Below are 13,798 nucleotides of genomic sequence, written 5' to 3'. Positions count from 1 at the left end.
CCTACTTTTCTCTAGAGAGTTTTAAGAAAGGAAGAATACTTAAAAAAAAAAAAAAAGATGGTAGATTACTAAGCCCAACACAAGTAGAAATAGTAGGGACATACTTTACTAATGTCATCTGTGACTTTGCGATGATAAACAATGTCCAGAGCATCCTTCACAGTGTGGTATTTTCCTTTGGTCTTTTGAAAGGTTTCTTTGTAGCGTAGCTGGAAAGAGAAAAAGCACACGGACTGTAAAAAAAAAAAAAAACTACCAAATTAAATAATTGAGTTATTTTCAGCTTGAACTCTCTTGAGTCTTCTCTCTTGAATAAATTTAGGAGAGATTAAAAAGCTCATTTTCACATCCTGGAAGAGAAAAAGGACATTGGGAAAAAAAAATTGTGAAACCTGAATAGAGTTTAGAGTTTAGTTAATGATAACATATCAATATGGATTCATTGGTTGTGACAAATGTACAATGGTAATGTAAGGCATTAATTAACAAGGGAGGAAAATGGATGTAGGGTATATGGGAACTCTCTGTACTATCACTGCAACTTTTCTGTAAATCTAAAACTACTTAAGAAGTTTATTTAAATCTGAAACAATGGCACAAAAACAGACACATAGACCAATGGAATAGAATAGAAACCCCAGAACTAGACCCACAAACGTATGGCCAACTCATCTTTGACAAAGCAGGAAAGAACATCCAATGGAAAAAAGACAGCCTCTTTAACAAATGGTGCTGGGAGAACTGGACAGCAACATGCAGAAGGTTGAAACTAGACCACTTTCTCACACCATTCACAAAAATAAACTCAAAATGGATAAAGGACCTAAATGTGAGACAGGAAACCATCAAAACCTTAGAGGAGAAAGCAGGAAAAGACCTCTCTGACCTCAGCCGTAGCAATCTCTTACTCGACACATCCCCAAAGGCAAGGGAATTAAAAGCAAAAGTGAATTACTGGGACCTTATGAAGATAAAAAGCTTCTGCACAGCAAAGGAAACAACCAACAAAACTAAAAGGCAACCAACGGAATGGGAAAAGATATTCGCAAATGACATATCGGACAAAGGGCTAGTATCCAAAATCTATAAAGAGCTCACCAAACTCCACACCCGAAAAACAAATAACCCAGTGAAGAAATGGGCAGAAAACATGAATAGACACTTCTCTAAAGAAGACATCCGGATGGCCAACAGGCACATGAAAAGATGTTCAGCGTCGCTCCTTATCAGGGAAATGCAAATCAAAACCACACTCAGGTATCACCTCATGCCAGTCAGAGTGGCCAAAATGAACAAATCAGGAGACTATAGATGCTGGAGAGGATGTGGAGAAACGGGAACCCTCTTGCACTGTTGGTGGGAATGCAAATTGGTGCAGCCACCCTGGAAAGCAGTGTGGAGGTTCCTCAGAAAATTAAAAATAGACCTACCCTATGACCCAGCAATAGCACTGCTAGGAATTTATCCAAGGGATACAGGAGTACTGATGCATAGGGCCACTTGTACCCCAGTGTTCATAGCAGCACTCTCAACAATAACCAAATTATGGAAAGAGCCTAAATGTCCATCAACTGATGAATGGATAAAGAAATTGTGGTTTATATACACAATGGAATATTACGTGGCAATGAGAAAAAATGAAATATGGCCTTTTGTAGCAACGTGGATGGAACTGGAGAGTGTGATGCTAAGTGAAATAAGCCATACAGAGAAAGACAGATACCATATGTTTTCACTCTTATGTGGATCCTGAGAAACTTAACAGGAACCCATGGGGGAGGGGAAGGAAAAAAAAAAAAAAGAGGTTAGAATGGGAGAGAGCCAAAGCATAAGAGACTGTTAAAAACTGAGAACAAACTGAGGGTTGATGGGGGGTGGGAGGGAGGAGAGGGTGGGTGATGGGTATTGAGGAGGGCACCTTTTGGGATGAGCACTGGGTGTTGTATGGAAACCAATTTGTCAATAAATTTCATAAAAAAAAAATCTGAAACAAACAAAAAGCTAATTTGGAGGAGGAAAAAAGAAAACAGCCTTGTTGAGCCCAAGACTTACTAATGTACGTGGAAAGAGGAGAAAGATTTAGTTTCTCTTAGTATTAAAATGCCTTCTCCATGAGGCAGTCTTAAAATTTTATTTTATAATCTTGATCTTTGTGGTATAATCTTGATCTTTGTGCTATATTATAATCTTGATCTGTCAACATCTCTTGACTTAAACCTAAGAATATCACACAAGATTCATCCCATTTACACAAGATGGGTACTTCTCTAAGTAGTCTGTTTTCAATCTCAAGTAAGTGTTTTCTTTTGGGGTAGCTGAGCAAATACGTAATTGAAGATGACTTTTCTCCTGACATTGTAACTTTAGTTTTCAGATCTCATAAAATTGCTTAGCTCTACTTGCGGGGACAGCCACCTATACATAAGCCAAACTCAATTCCAGATACAACCCTGGTTACACTGGACTGTTTTAAAGGTTAGAGTTATCAGCATTGGTATGAGAAAGTTCTAGGGGTGGGCTGTCCATTTGGGGCATAATGAGCCCCGGGGGCCAATTTCACTCTGCGACCACTCCCAGAGAGTGGTGATGTAGAGTAGGCTTGTTCAAATTCATATTCAACAGCTAACATTGAAGTGATAAAGATGAGGATGTCACAAGACGACTAAAAATACCCTAGGGGATAGATTTTGAAGGTAGTATATGACTTTCTTAGCTTATATTTTAAGCAAAATGTTCTGCCCCTGGACCCCTAGAGTGTAAAACCAGTGCCTTGGTATGTTGGTACGCTGCAGGGCTGAGCAACACCTAGGCCACTTCTATGGGCATTTTACCTTTAGTGAAGAGCATGCTAATTACTTTGGGTGTTTTAGGAGATGCTGGCATTAGATGCTCAGCCCATTTATCAGGCCATTGGATCTTGTGCAACTGTACACCAGGGGTGGGACCTGAGGTATCCCAAAGGGTCAGGAGCCAAGGGGCTAGTCCAGTTAGCAAACTCCTTTCAGCTCTAAATGAACTGAGATATTGTTTCAATTTGCTGTATCCTTTCACATTTCTGTTTAGAGATCACTGTAATGACTTTAAGATGCCTTGAAATCCTAGAGCAATATTCTTAAATTGAGGGCTTATAGGGTTGCTTGAGATTTTGCCTGAGTTTATGTCCCAATATGCCCAATCCTCCAGGATTCTGGTTCTGGTAATGGGTGTAATGCATTTGCAGATGGGCTCTGAGATACAAAACTGATAAGAACAGGTTACCTACGTTGAGCTGATTAATTTCCTATCTTTATTAACAGGTAATCCCATTACCATTAAAAGCTAGTCACGTCCTTGATCATGTGGCATGGGAAATGAAAATCTGTCCTAATTCTAATGAATGTGTCATTCTCATGACTTAGGTGGTCAAGAGAAGAAAGGGAACAAACGTTTTCTGAGTGTCAACTAAGAGCCCAGCACTGCACCAGGAATATTATGTACATTACCTTGTTTTGTCTAATTATCCTCATTTCACATATAAGAAAACAGAGTCTCAGAGAAACTAAGTAAATAACATAGAGTCATACAGCGGGCAAGTGACAGCAACAGGATTTGAAACCATGTTTGGCTGATTCCAAGACCATGACACTATGGATAAGTAACAATTAGTTGTCAAGTATCCCTGAAAATGCTACCAGAGAATTATTAGCAAAGGTCATAGTTTTGTCCAGAAGGGCAAGAAGAACAACGGGCTTTTAGCATCTCTCAGCATTATTCTTAAGTACTGTGCCTGACTGATACTAGTTATGCCCTTTTGTGGTTTCAGTGTTGTTGTTCTCATGACCCATGTTGTGGGCCAGGTCTTTGAAGTATGGATGACTGTAATATCTTCTGTTTCTTAGGTACGATGACCTGGGCTGTCCCTGTCATAACAGAAGAAAAGAAGAAAGGGATGCATACATCACTGGCATTCCAGTAGGCCTTCTTGGCTCTGATGAGGATTGGCGTATCTGGAACGGGGGTGTACTTGTCCTTCATCTTTTCATACTGAATCTTGTACTTGTTCTAAGACATAAAGATGGAAAAAAGAGACAAATGTAAGTTCAAGTGTTTTTATCCTTCCCAGTTCATAACCACATCACAGATCCAGCCTAGACACATGCTGTATCAGGCTCAATAAGAGAATAGCTTACCTTCCGTGTTTTAATGCTGCTGAGCACAATTATAGAAGTGTGCTCTCTGATCAGAGGCAGCAAGTGAAGGTTTTAAGGGAATACTTTTTTTTTTTTCTTTAACCCAGTGCGCTTTGGTGCCAAATTCCCAACTTACCTCACTGACCATGTCCTTTATGTCTTTAGCGTGCTTCAAGGCTTTGGTCTGGTTTCCAGCATGGTGATGGGGTCTTTCTTTGGTGGCAAGTTCAACATACAGATACTAATCAGAGAATAGGGATCAGATGTGATAGAGATAAAACATTCATTATTTAGCATCCAGTTATTTTCACTCATTTCTACCCACTAAATGGAAGGGCCATGTCTACCTATTGTTGTCCTGGTTTTTTATTTATCATATGTATTTCTGTTCTTTTATTTCTGTGTTTCACATTTGGAAATATGTGTACAACATGATAGTTACCTAATACCCTTACTGTTGGGTGTGGCCCAATCTAAATCCCCGTGATAAAGAATGCCAAGGGGAGAATGAGAAGGTTCTGGCAAAGCCTTCAACACATTCTTTCCCCATTTTCATCTGAATGCATACACTGTGGTTTCATTTGTCATGAACATCAGATAGGTCCTACTGAATGAATCAAGCAGTTTAGTCCATAGATCACTCATCCAATAACAAAAGTTGCATAGAACTTAGAAAAGTAGACATGGGATTACTTGTTTATGTAAAACACAATCACAGTTATGATGGCCCAAAAGAAAACTACTTCTTGAAGTTAAGGGCCATTAGGCTTTATCAAGGACAACCAAGTGTGAGGGGCTGCACTGACCTGGAGTGGTCAGCCACACATAACCACCCCCTGTGCTGCCAGCGCTGTAGGTTTATGAATCTTACCTGACTCTGAAGCTTCTGTCCTCGCTTGGCTCTTAAAAGATCAGGCGTATCAGGAACTGAGGTGAAGATAGACTTCTGCTTTTTGCCTGCAGCTCTGTACACCAGCTGGACATAAAAGTCATTACCGTTATTTCTGCTTCATTGACACATTATGTTCTCTGCTGAGAGATGCCTTTACTACCTACTTCATAAAGAAATCAGGGCCTGCCCCACTGCAACAATCTCAGTTTCTGCCCAATAAACCAATAATTTATTTACCTCCCTAGCCCTCCTTTTCTTTTTCCCTCGTATCAAAATAAGACATTCTATAACCTGCTCGAGATTCAAGCCTCCTACTGTGTTCTTGGTCCTATGCTCGCCTGTTCCGTTCTAGAAGCCTGTGCTAGCAATTAATTATACCCTTCCCCTCTACACCTTCAACCTTCCTGTTTCTCCAGCCCTCCCCCTTCATCTGCTAACAAATTCCAGTCCCTTCCCTTTCACTAAGCCTTTTCCAATCTCTACTGACGACCTTGTTTCTGCCTTTCACAGCCGAGAAATACCATGTATTTCTTCTTTTTCTTTTGATTAATTTCTCAAGGCAACAGTTTGGCTTGCACCCAAACACGCCAATGAAGTCATTCTTATTAGGTCTACCAAAAACTTTACGACTGCCAAATACAGAAACAGTTCTCTGTAGCAACTAAAACTGCTCATCAGTTTCATTCCCAAAAGTGTTCTTTTCTGCCTCCAGCATTCTAAGTGGCCTCCTATCTTTCAGGGCACTCCTTGGCTTCCTTCTATGGTTCTGCCCTAGCTGCCACTAGCTGGAGTCAGGGTTGGCCTCTTTCACCCTATGTATTTTCCATGCATAACCTCATTTGTATCTATGACCTCAATCATCAATTTGAAATTGAGGATTTCTAAATCTATATATCCATTATTTTTCCTGAGCCAGACCCAAATTTTCAACAATGTCCTGAACTTACCATGTTCAATGTGGCATTCTTTATATTACCATCTCCAGCCCCAACCTGCTTCTTCACCTGTTTTCTCTACTTTGCTAAATGGCTCCTTGATCTCTATCATGTAGGACAGAAACTTGAGGAGTCATCTTAAACTTCTCCCTTATTCCCACAATAAATGGTCATGAATCCTGGGCTCCTAACTTTGTGATATCCTTTAAGTCTGATCCACTTTCTCCTTTCTCACAGCCAGTGCCCTAGTTCAGCCTCCTTTATCATTTCTTCTCTACACATCCTCAAGAGCCTCCTAAAACACTTTCCTAAGTCTCCCACTGGACCACTCCATATGGCGTATTCATCTTTCACAAATCTGAGAAGATTTTATTAATGCTCATAAATAATTCTTCAATGATTTTTCATCAAGTCCAATATTAAGATAGAGCCCTGGAGTCTTTATAAGCTGGCTTCTATCCTATGTTTCCAGTCTCTTTGAACTGATGATGGCCATTTTCATATACTGCCTTTTCTGCTTAGAATGTTCCCCCACTCTTATCTGCCTGGAAAGCTCCTAGAGTCCATACTGTCTTGATTATCCCTACAGGATATCATTTATCATATTGATGTTTGTTTCTTTTCACACATTATGAGCCCATGGAATGCAGGGGCTCAGCTCTATCTTTTTTTTTTTTTTAATCACCATGTGTTTGGATAAAAGATCTGAAAGATAGTAGTCCTCTGATAAATGTTGAAGGAATTTAATATAATGAGGCAAACTGGGAAATAAATCTGGGACAAAAATTCAAATCTCCCATGCCATTTCTATAATTTTCTTTGTCCTTTCTTTCCCCTATACTTAGGTATGCATTGTTCATGCTTCTTGGGACAATATCCCTGCTTCCTAGTATTACAATGTATAAAAAGTCAAAAGTCTATACAACTCAAAGACAACTCAAAAGTCAAGAACTTGAACTTCCTTTTGCCATCAAACTTTTTACTCAGACAATATTTATGAAATTTTCCTGATCCTAAAATATCCCAAAGTCCTTATTAAAACAGATTTATAGGTTCTACTGAAGATTTTCCAAATACAGAATAGTGGCTTGGATCAGTATTTTTTTTTTAATTCAGTTTATTTAAACTAAATTTCTCCCTTTCACTTCTCCCCACCTATGGTGCCCACTATATATATATATATATATATATATATATATATACACACACACACACACACACATATACATATATATACATATTTTTTTTTTTTTTTTAGATTCCACATATAAGAAAGGTCATATGGTATTTGTCTTTCTCTGACTTATTTCACTTGGCATAATGCCCTTGAGGTCCATTCAAGTTGTTGCAAATGACAAGATTTCATTCATTCCAATATTTGTGGCTACCATTTTCAGGACACCTCTTGGTCACTTGGCCCTGAAGGTCAGGGGAACTTGTGTTTCTGGTCCCATGGGACTGTTATAAGCAGGGTCACCCAAAGGAGCTCATAGCCTTTTTTGGGAGCCTAATCTTTGCAGCCAGGAGACACCTCTATACCATCTAGGTCTAGTGGCTGGTAGGGCCTACTCTTATTGGTTTCATAGGACTTTAACCAATGGAGAAAAAGTTCCTAAATAGCTACCATCCCCAGGCACAGCAAAAGACAACAGACCCAGGACCTCATTCTTTCAGTAAAGACTTGTTAGCTAATCATCATGACTATAGCTTGAGGAGTAGGCTTCTAACTAAAAATGTATCTTGGAGCTGACTATAATCCTTTTCAGAGATCTTAGAGGGCATGTGCTATCTTTATGCTCACCCTCCACTGTGCTTCAGAGCACCAGCATCTCCTGGAGGGAAACTTTTTACACAGCTGGTGCCTGAGTTTTGCAGCTGCCAAGCAGGGGACACCTCTTGACTGCCTAGCACTAGTAGCCTGGGGGGCTTGCATTCCTGGGTCCCACAGGACTATGACAATCGGAAAGACAGTTCTTGGTAGGCTACCACCCCAAGGGCACAGACTGAGGCATACTCCTAGTCTTTCTATGAAGAAGGCCTTTTTCCTTTTCCTGAATCTTTGGCCTGAGGGGTAGATTTTAGGTTTGACACACACTTAGTAGCTTATAGAGCTGCTAACAAGGAACATAGGTTGTGGATGCCATATTGGTTCTCTACCTTTGCCTTGCTCCAGCTTGCTGGTTTCATTTAGAAAAAAATGTATATGCTTGTCTGGGGTCCCAGTTTCTATGACCACCAGCCAGGAGACAACTCCAGATTGTCTGGCTCTGGTGGCCAGCAGAGTTTATGCTTGAAGTCCCTTAGGACTGTATGTATTTACATATATTTAAAAGTTGATGCCTGGGGGTCTGGCTTTCAAGCAGCTTAAATCTAGGTGCTAAGATCCTTCCCTTTGGGACATTGGGTGGTGTTAGCACATCCTCAACTACTGGGAGCTATTAAAAAGATAATAGGCTACTTGCCCAAGCATGAAGGTTTGAGAGACAACCAAGAAATGAAACATGATTGAATAACAAGTTTCACTTCCAGCATGAAGCCACTCCTTAAAGACTGGGAAAGGTAGTTGCTTCATTTATTGTATAGAAATTAACACAGAGAGTTGAACAAAATGAAGAAATAGAGAAATATATTTCAAATGAAAGAACAAGATAAAACTAAAAAAATAAAAACAAACCCAGAACAACTTAGTAAAATGGAAATAATTTACCTGATAAAGAGTTTAAATTAACAGTCAAAAAGATGCTCACCAAATTGGAAAGAAGAATGAATGAACACAGTGGGAATGTCAGCAAAAAGATGGAAAATATAAGAAAGTATCAAATAGAAGTCACAGAGCTGAAAAATATAATAACTGAACTGAAAAATATACTATAGGGGTTCAACAACAGACTAGATAAAGCAGAAGAAAGAATCAGTCAATTCAAAGACAAGGCAGTGGAATTCACCTAATCAGAGCAGCAAAAAGAGAAAAGAATGAAAAAAAAAAAAGTGAAGATAGCCTTAGGGACTTGTGGGACAGCATCGAATGGACTAAAAGTTATATCATAGGGCTTCCAGAAGGAGGAGAGAGAAATGGAAAGAAATCTTATTTGAAAAAATAGTGGCTGACAACTTTCCTAACCTGGAGAAGAAAACACACATCCAGATCTAGGAAGCTCAGAGAGTTCCAAATTAGAAGAACCCAAAGAAACCCACACCAAGACACATGATAATTAAAATGTCAAAAGTTAAAGACAAGAAGAAACTATTAAAAGCAAGAGAAAAACAACTTGTTACATACAATGGAACCCCCATAAGAGTATCAGCAGATTTGTCAGCAGAAACTTTGCAGACCAGAGGGAGTGCCACAATATATTTCAAGTGCTGAAAGAATATTTTACCTGGCAAAGTTATCGTTCAGAAATGAAGGACAGACAGAGTTTTCTAGACAAGCAAAAGCTAAAGGAGTTCATCACCATTAAAAGCAGCCTTATAGGAAATGTTAAAGAGACTTCTTTAAACTGAAAATAAAGGGTGTTAATTAGTGATAAGAACACATGAAAAATAAATCTCAATGGAAAGGTAAATATATGGTAAATATAGTAAATTAATCATTTATAAAACTAGTATGAAGGTTAAAAGACAGAAGGAGTAAAAATAACTATGATTACAATTTGGGAAGGGGTACATGTAACAAAAACGTAAAATGTGACATCAAAAACATAAAACATGGGAAGTACTAATGTTGACCTTTACGATGAGATCAAACTTAAGTTGTCATCAACTTAAAATAGACTGCTATAAATATAAGTTGCTATAAGTCGCCTCATGATAATCATAAAGCAAAAACCTATAAGGAACACACAAAAGATGAAAAGAAAGAAAAATAAGCATACTGTTAAAAGAAATCATCAAACCACAAAGGAACAAAGGAAGAGAGCAAGATGAGAAGAAAGAGAGAAGGAGGGACTATAAAAACAGCCAGAAAACAATTGATAAAATGGCAATAAGCACATACATATCAATAATTACTTTAAATGTAAATGGACCAAATTCTCCAATCAAAAGATATAGAGTGGCTGAATGGATTAAAAAACAAGACCTACTGGGGTGCCTGCATGGCTCAGCTGGTTAAGCATCTGACTCTTGATTTTTGCTCAGGTCATGATTTCATGGTCATGAGACTGAGCCACACATCTGGCTCCACATTCCCAGAGCAGATCCTGCTTGGGATTCTCCCTGTCTCCTCTTTTTCTGCCCCTCCCTGCTTGTCTCTCCCTCTCACTCTCTCTCAAAATAAATAAACTTTAAAATAAATAAATAAGATCTATCTATATGCTGCTTAAAGAGACTCATTTATTTTTTAATTTTTTTTGTGTGAGTTGAGTGTGTACACACACATGTGAGCAGGGGAGGTGCTCCCTGCTCAGCACAGAGCCTGGCATGCAGCTTGATCCCACCACTCTGGGATCATGACTTGAGCCGAAATCAAGAGTCAGATGCTTAACCAACTGAAGCATCCAGGTGCCCACAAGAGACTCACTTAATATGTAAGGACATACAGAGACTGAAAGTGAAGGGACAGAAGAAGATATGCCATGCAAATGGAAACCAAAAGAAAAGTGGAGTAGCTATACTTACATGAGACAAAACAGACTTTAAAACAAAGACCAATAAGAAACAAAGATGAGCATTACATAACGATAAAGGGGCCAATAAGAAGATATAACATTTGTAAATATGCACCCAACACAGAAGCACCTAGATATATAAAGCATATATTAACATACCTAAACAGAGAGACAGCAATACAATAATATTTGGGGACTTTAATACCCACTTACTTCAATGCATAGATCATCCAGACAGAAAATAAATATGGAAACATTGGCTTTAAATGGTACAGTAGACCAGATGGATTTAACAGATATTTACAGAACATTCCATCCAAAAGCAACAGAATATACATTCTTCTCAAGTGCACATGGAACATTTTTCAAGATAGATTGCATGTTAGGCCACAAAACAAGTCTCAAATTTAAGGGGACTGAAATCATGTCAAGCATCTTTTCCAACCACAATGGAATAAAACTAAAAATTAATTACATGAAGAAATCTGGGAAATTCACATATACGTAGGGATTAAATAATATACTGAACAACAACAGATACAAAACAACAACTTTGACAATGGGTCAAAGAAGAAATCAAAAGAGAAATAAAAAAAAATATCTTGAGACAAATGAAAATGTAACATACCAAAACTTATGCATTTTTTAAGTTAATTTATCTATTTTGAGAGAGAGAGGGAGAGACAGAGAGAGAGGGAGAGAGAGAATCCCAAGCAAGTTCTGCACTATCAGCACAGAGCCCAACACAGGGCTTGATCCCATGAACCGTGAGATCGTGACCTGAACAGAAATCAAGAGTTGACTGAGCCAACCAGGTGTCTCTGGGTGCAGTTGTAATGGGAAAGTTCATAACAATATATACCCACCTTAAGAAACAAGAAAAGTCTCAAATAAACAACCTAACTTTACACCTCAAGGAAATAAAAAAAAAAAAAAAAGAAGACTAAATGAAGGCCAAAGTTAGTGGAAAGAAGGAAATAAAGATCAGGGAAGAAATGAATAAAATACAAACTAAAAAAATAATGGAAAAGATCAGTGAAAGAGCTGGTTCTTTGAAAAGATAAACAAAATTGACAAATCTTTCACTAGACTCACGAAGAACTCAAAATCAGAAATGAAAGACAAGATGTTTTAACTGATATCATAGAAATACAAAGTATAAAGGAGACTACTATAAACAATTATGCACTAACAGATTGGACAATCTAGAAGAAATGGATAAATTCCTAGAAGCATACAACCTACCAACACTGAATCGTGATAAAATAGAAAATCTAAACAGACCAATTACTAGTAAGGATATTGAATCAATAATCAAAAACCTCCCAACTAACAAAAGTCCAAGATCAAAAGCATGCATGAATTCTGCATTGATGAATTCATTCTTCACTGATGAATTCTACCAGACATTCAAAGAATGAACACCAATCCTTCTCAAACTCGTTCAAAAATTGAAGAGGTGGGTCAATATTTTATCATTCCCACGTCATTCTTCTGGTGAGGCAAGTGTGGGAGGAAATGAACTACTGAAGAATATCTATTCTTTTTCCTCAGTGTTGATGCATAAGATGCAGAAAATCCCAATAGGAATTAGGAAAAGGAGAAATTAAAGTTTTAGATAATTCTGAATCCAAACAGCCAAGAGAAATAAAGGTATTTCAGAGATACCAATAAGCAGTTTAAGTTACCAAACTATGTTTTATTATGTGGTAGCTGGAGGACAGATGGGATACTTTAAAGCAGTGGTTTCCAACACTGACTGCATGTTAGAATCATTTTGGAGGAGCTAAAGGCATACAGATGCCCAGACACAGACAATCAGAAAGTTTGCTGTGAGGCTGAGGAGTTAGAGCCCACTCAAGGGTAGTTTAGAAACATTTCCCAGGTGATCCTGATACTCTGCCAGGGTGGAGAAGCACAACTTTGCTGAGACAGAAGAACGTAAGCATTCCCGGAAAAGTGCTCGTGCCGGGTGAAGTAACACAGGTAAGCTTTCAGGAAAGCAAATGCACTCAATGTAGCATTTGCAATAACTAAAGAATTAATCATCCTCTGCCTCTAGTTCACTAGGAGTGTAGGAAGCTGCACATCCCCTCCTCTGAGGGCAACGTTTGGTTTGCCAGGACATCTCAAGGTCTAAGAGCATAAGTGATTCCTAATTAGCAGCATCAGAACTATTGAGAATGGGGAGTCAACGAAGTGGCCTGACCGCTAACATGTGGCTTAGCTCGGTGAAGTCTGATGAGGCCACAAGACAAACTGAAAGTTGAATGAGAACAGCCAATTCATCTATAATAAGAAAAACCGTTTACATTTGTGAAATGCCCTGATCTTTACAAAGCACATTTAGTCACTGGCAGCAAGGCACTATGGGATACACAACTAAATAAGATGGGGTCCAACCCTCACTGAACCAAGTATGCAGGTGAGAGCATGAGATATCTATGCACAACTGTTTATAATAAATCAGAAGTCTCAGTGCCAACCGAAAATGAAACAACATAGTAGTTTGGAATTTGTTGTGAGCAGCAGAGCAGGGAACCATATAAGACTTTTCAAATGGCAGTGCTGTGTTCAGAGTTTCTGATAGCAGGGATTAAAGAGATAGTTTTGAAATAAATTCAGTTTGGAGACTGCAACAATAGCATAAGACAGAAGACCTTTCTAATTTATAAAATCATGTGAACTCTCAGCAACCCTAGTCACAGGTAGTCAAGTATCAACAGCCTCATCAAAAGGGGACAAAATCAGTTAATTGAGGCAAAATGAGGTCAGCTGACTTGCTTAGACATGATGGACATGTCTGTAATTAAAGGCAGAGTGGAGATTTTTTTGCCTAGTGTAGTTGCCTGAAAAACAGTCACCGGAAGAACAAGTCACTTATAGTGATAGGTTCAGCATCCTTACCTCACTCAGATGTGTCTTCAGTTCCTGTACTTTTCTGTATTCTGGAGTGTCAAGAACCACTTTGTATTTGTCTCGCATCTTCCTTGCTTTATCGGTGTACAGGTAATTAGACTTAGAGAAAAAAAAAAACAATGGAAATACAAGTTAATTAGTCATTTAAGGAACTGCGTGTCGTGGTCATATAACTCTCTCTCAAATGCTGGTATGTGCAATGTGAGCAGGCCTTCCACGTGTCCTGGATGTCTTCCCGGGGAAGGAACAAAGACAACTGTCATTTAATTGAGT

At 38.6% G+C, this 13,798-nt stretch overlaps 1 protein-coding gene across 1 annotated transcript in view; it reads right to left on the bottom strand.

Annotated features, from left to right (window-relative positions):
• NEB (nebulin) overlaps window positions 1-13,798 on the bottom strand; it is a 213,883-nt gene that overhangs the window by 45,118 nt on the left and 154,967 nt on the right. The window contains 5 exon segments of the mRNA XM_047871695.1: window positions 105-209; window positions 3,937-4,041; window positions 4,306-4,410; window positions 5,041-5,145; window positions 13,514-13,624. Of these exon segments, the coding sequence (XP_047727651.1) occupies window positions 105-209; window positions 3,937-4,041; window positions 4,306-4,410; window positions 5,041-5,145; window positions 13,514-13,624 (531 nt within the window).

Source organism: Prionailurus viverrinus, chromosome C1 (assembly GCF_022837055.1).
Source record: "Prionailurus viverrinus isolate Anna chromosome C1, UM_Priviv_1.0, whole genome shotgun sequence".
Taxonomy (NCBI): domain Eukaryota; kingdom Metazoa; phylum Chordata; class Mammalia; order Carnivora; family Felidae; genus Prionailurus; species Prionailurus viverrinus.
This window is presented reverse-complemented; position numbering and strand designations above follow the sequence as displayed.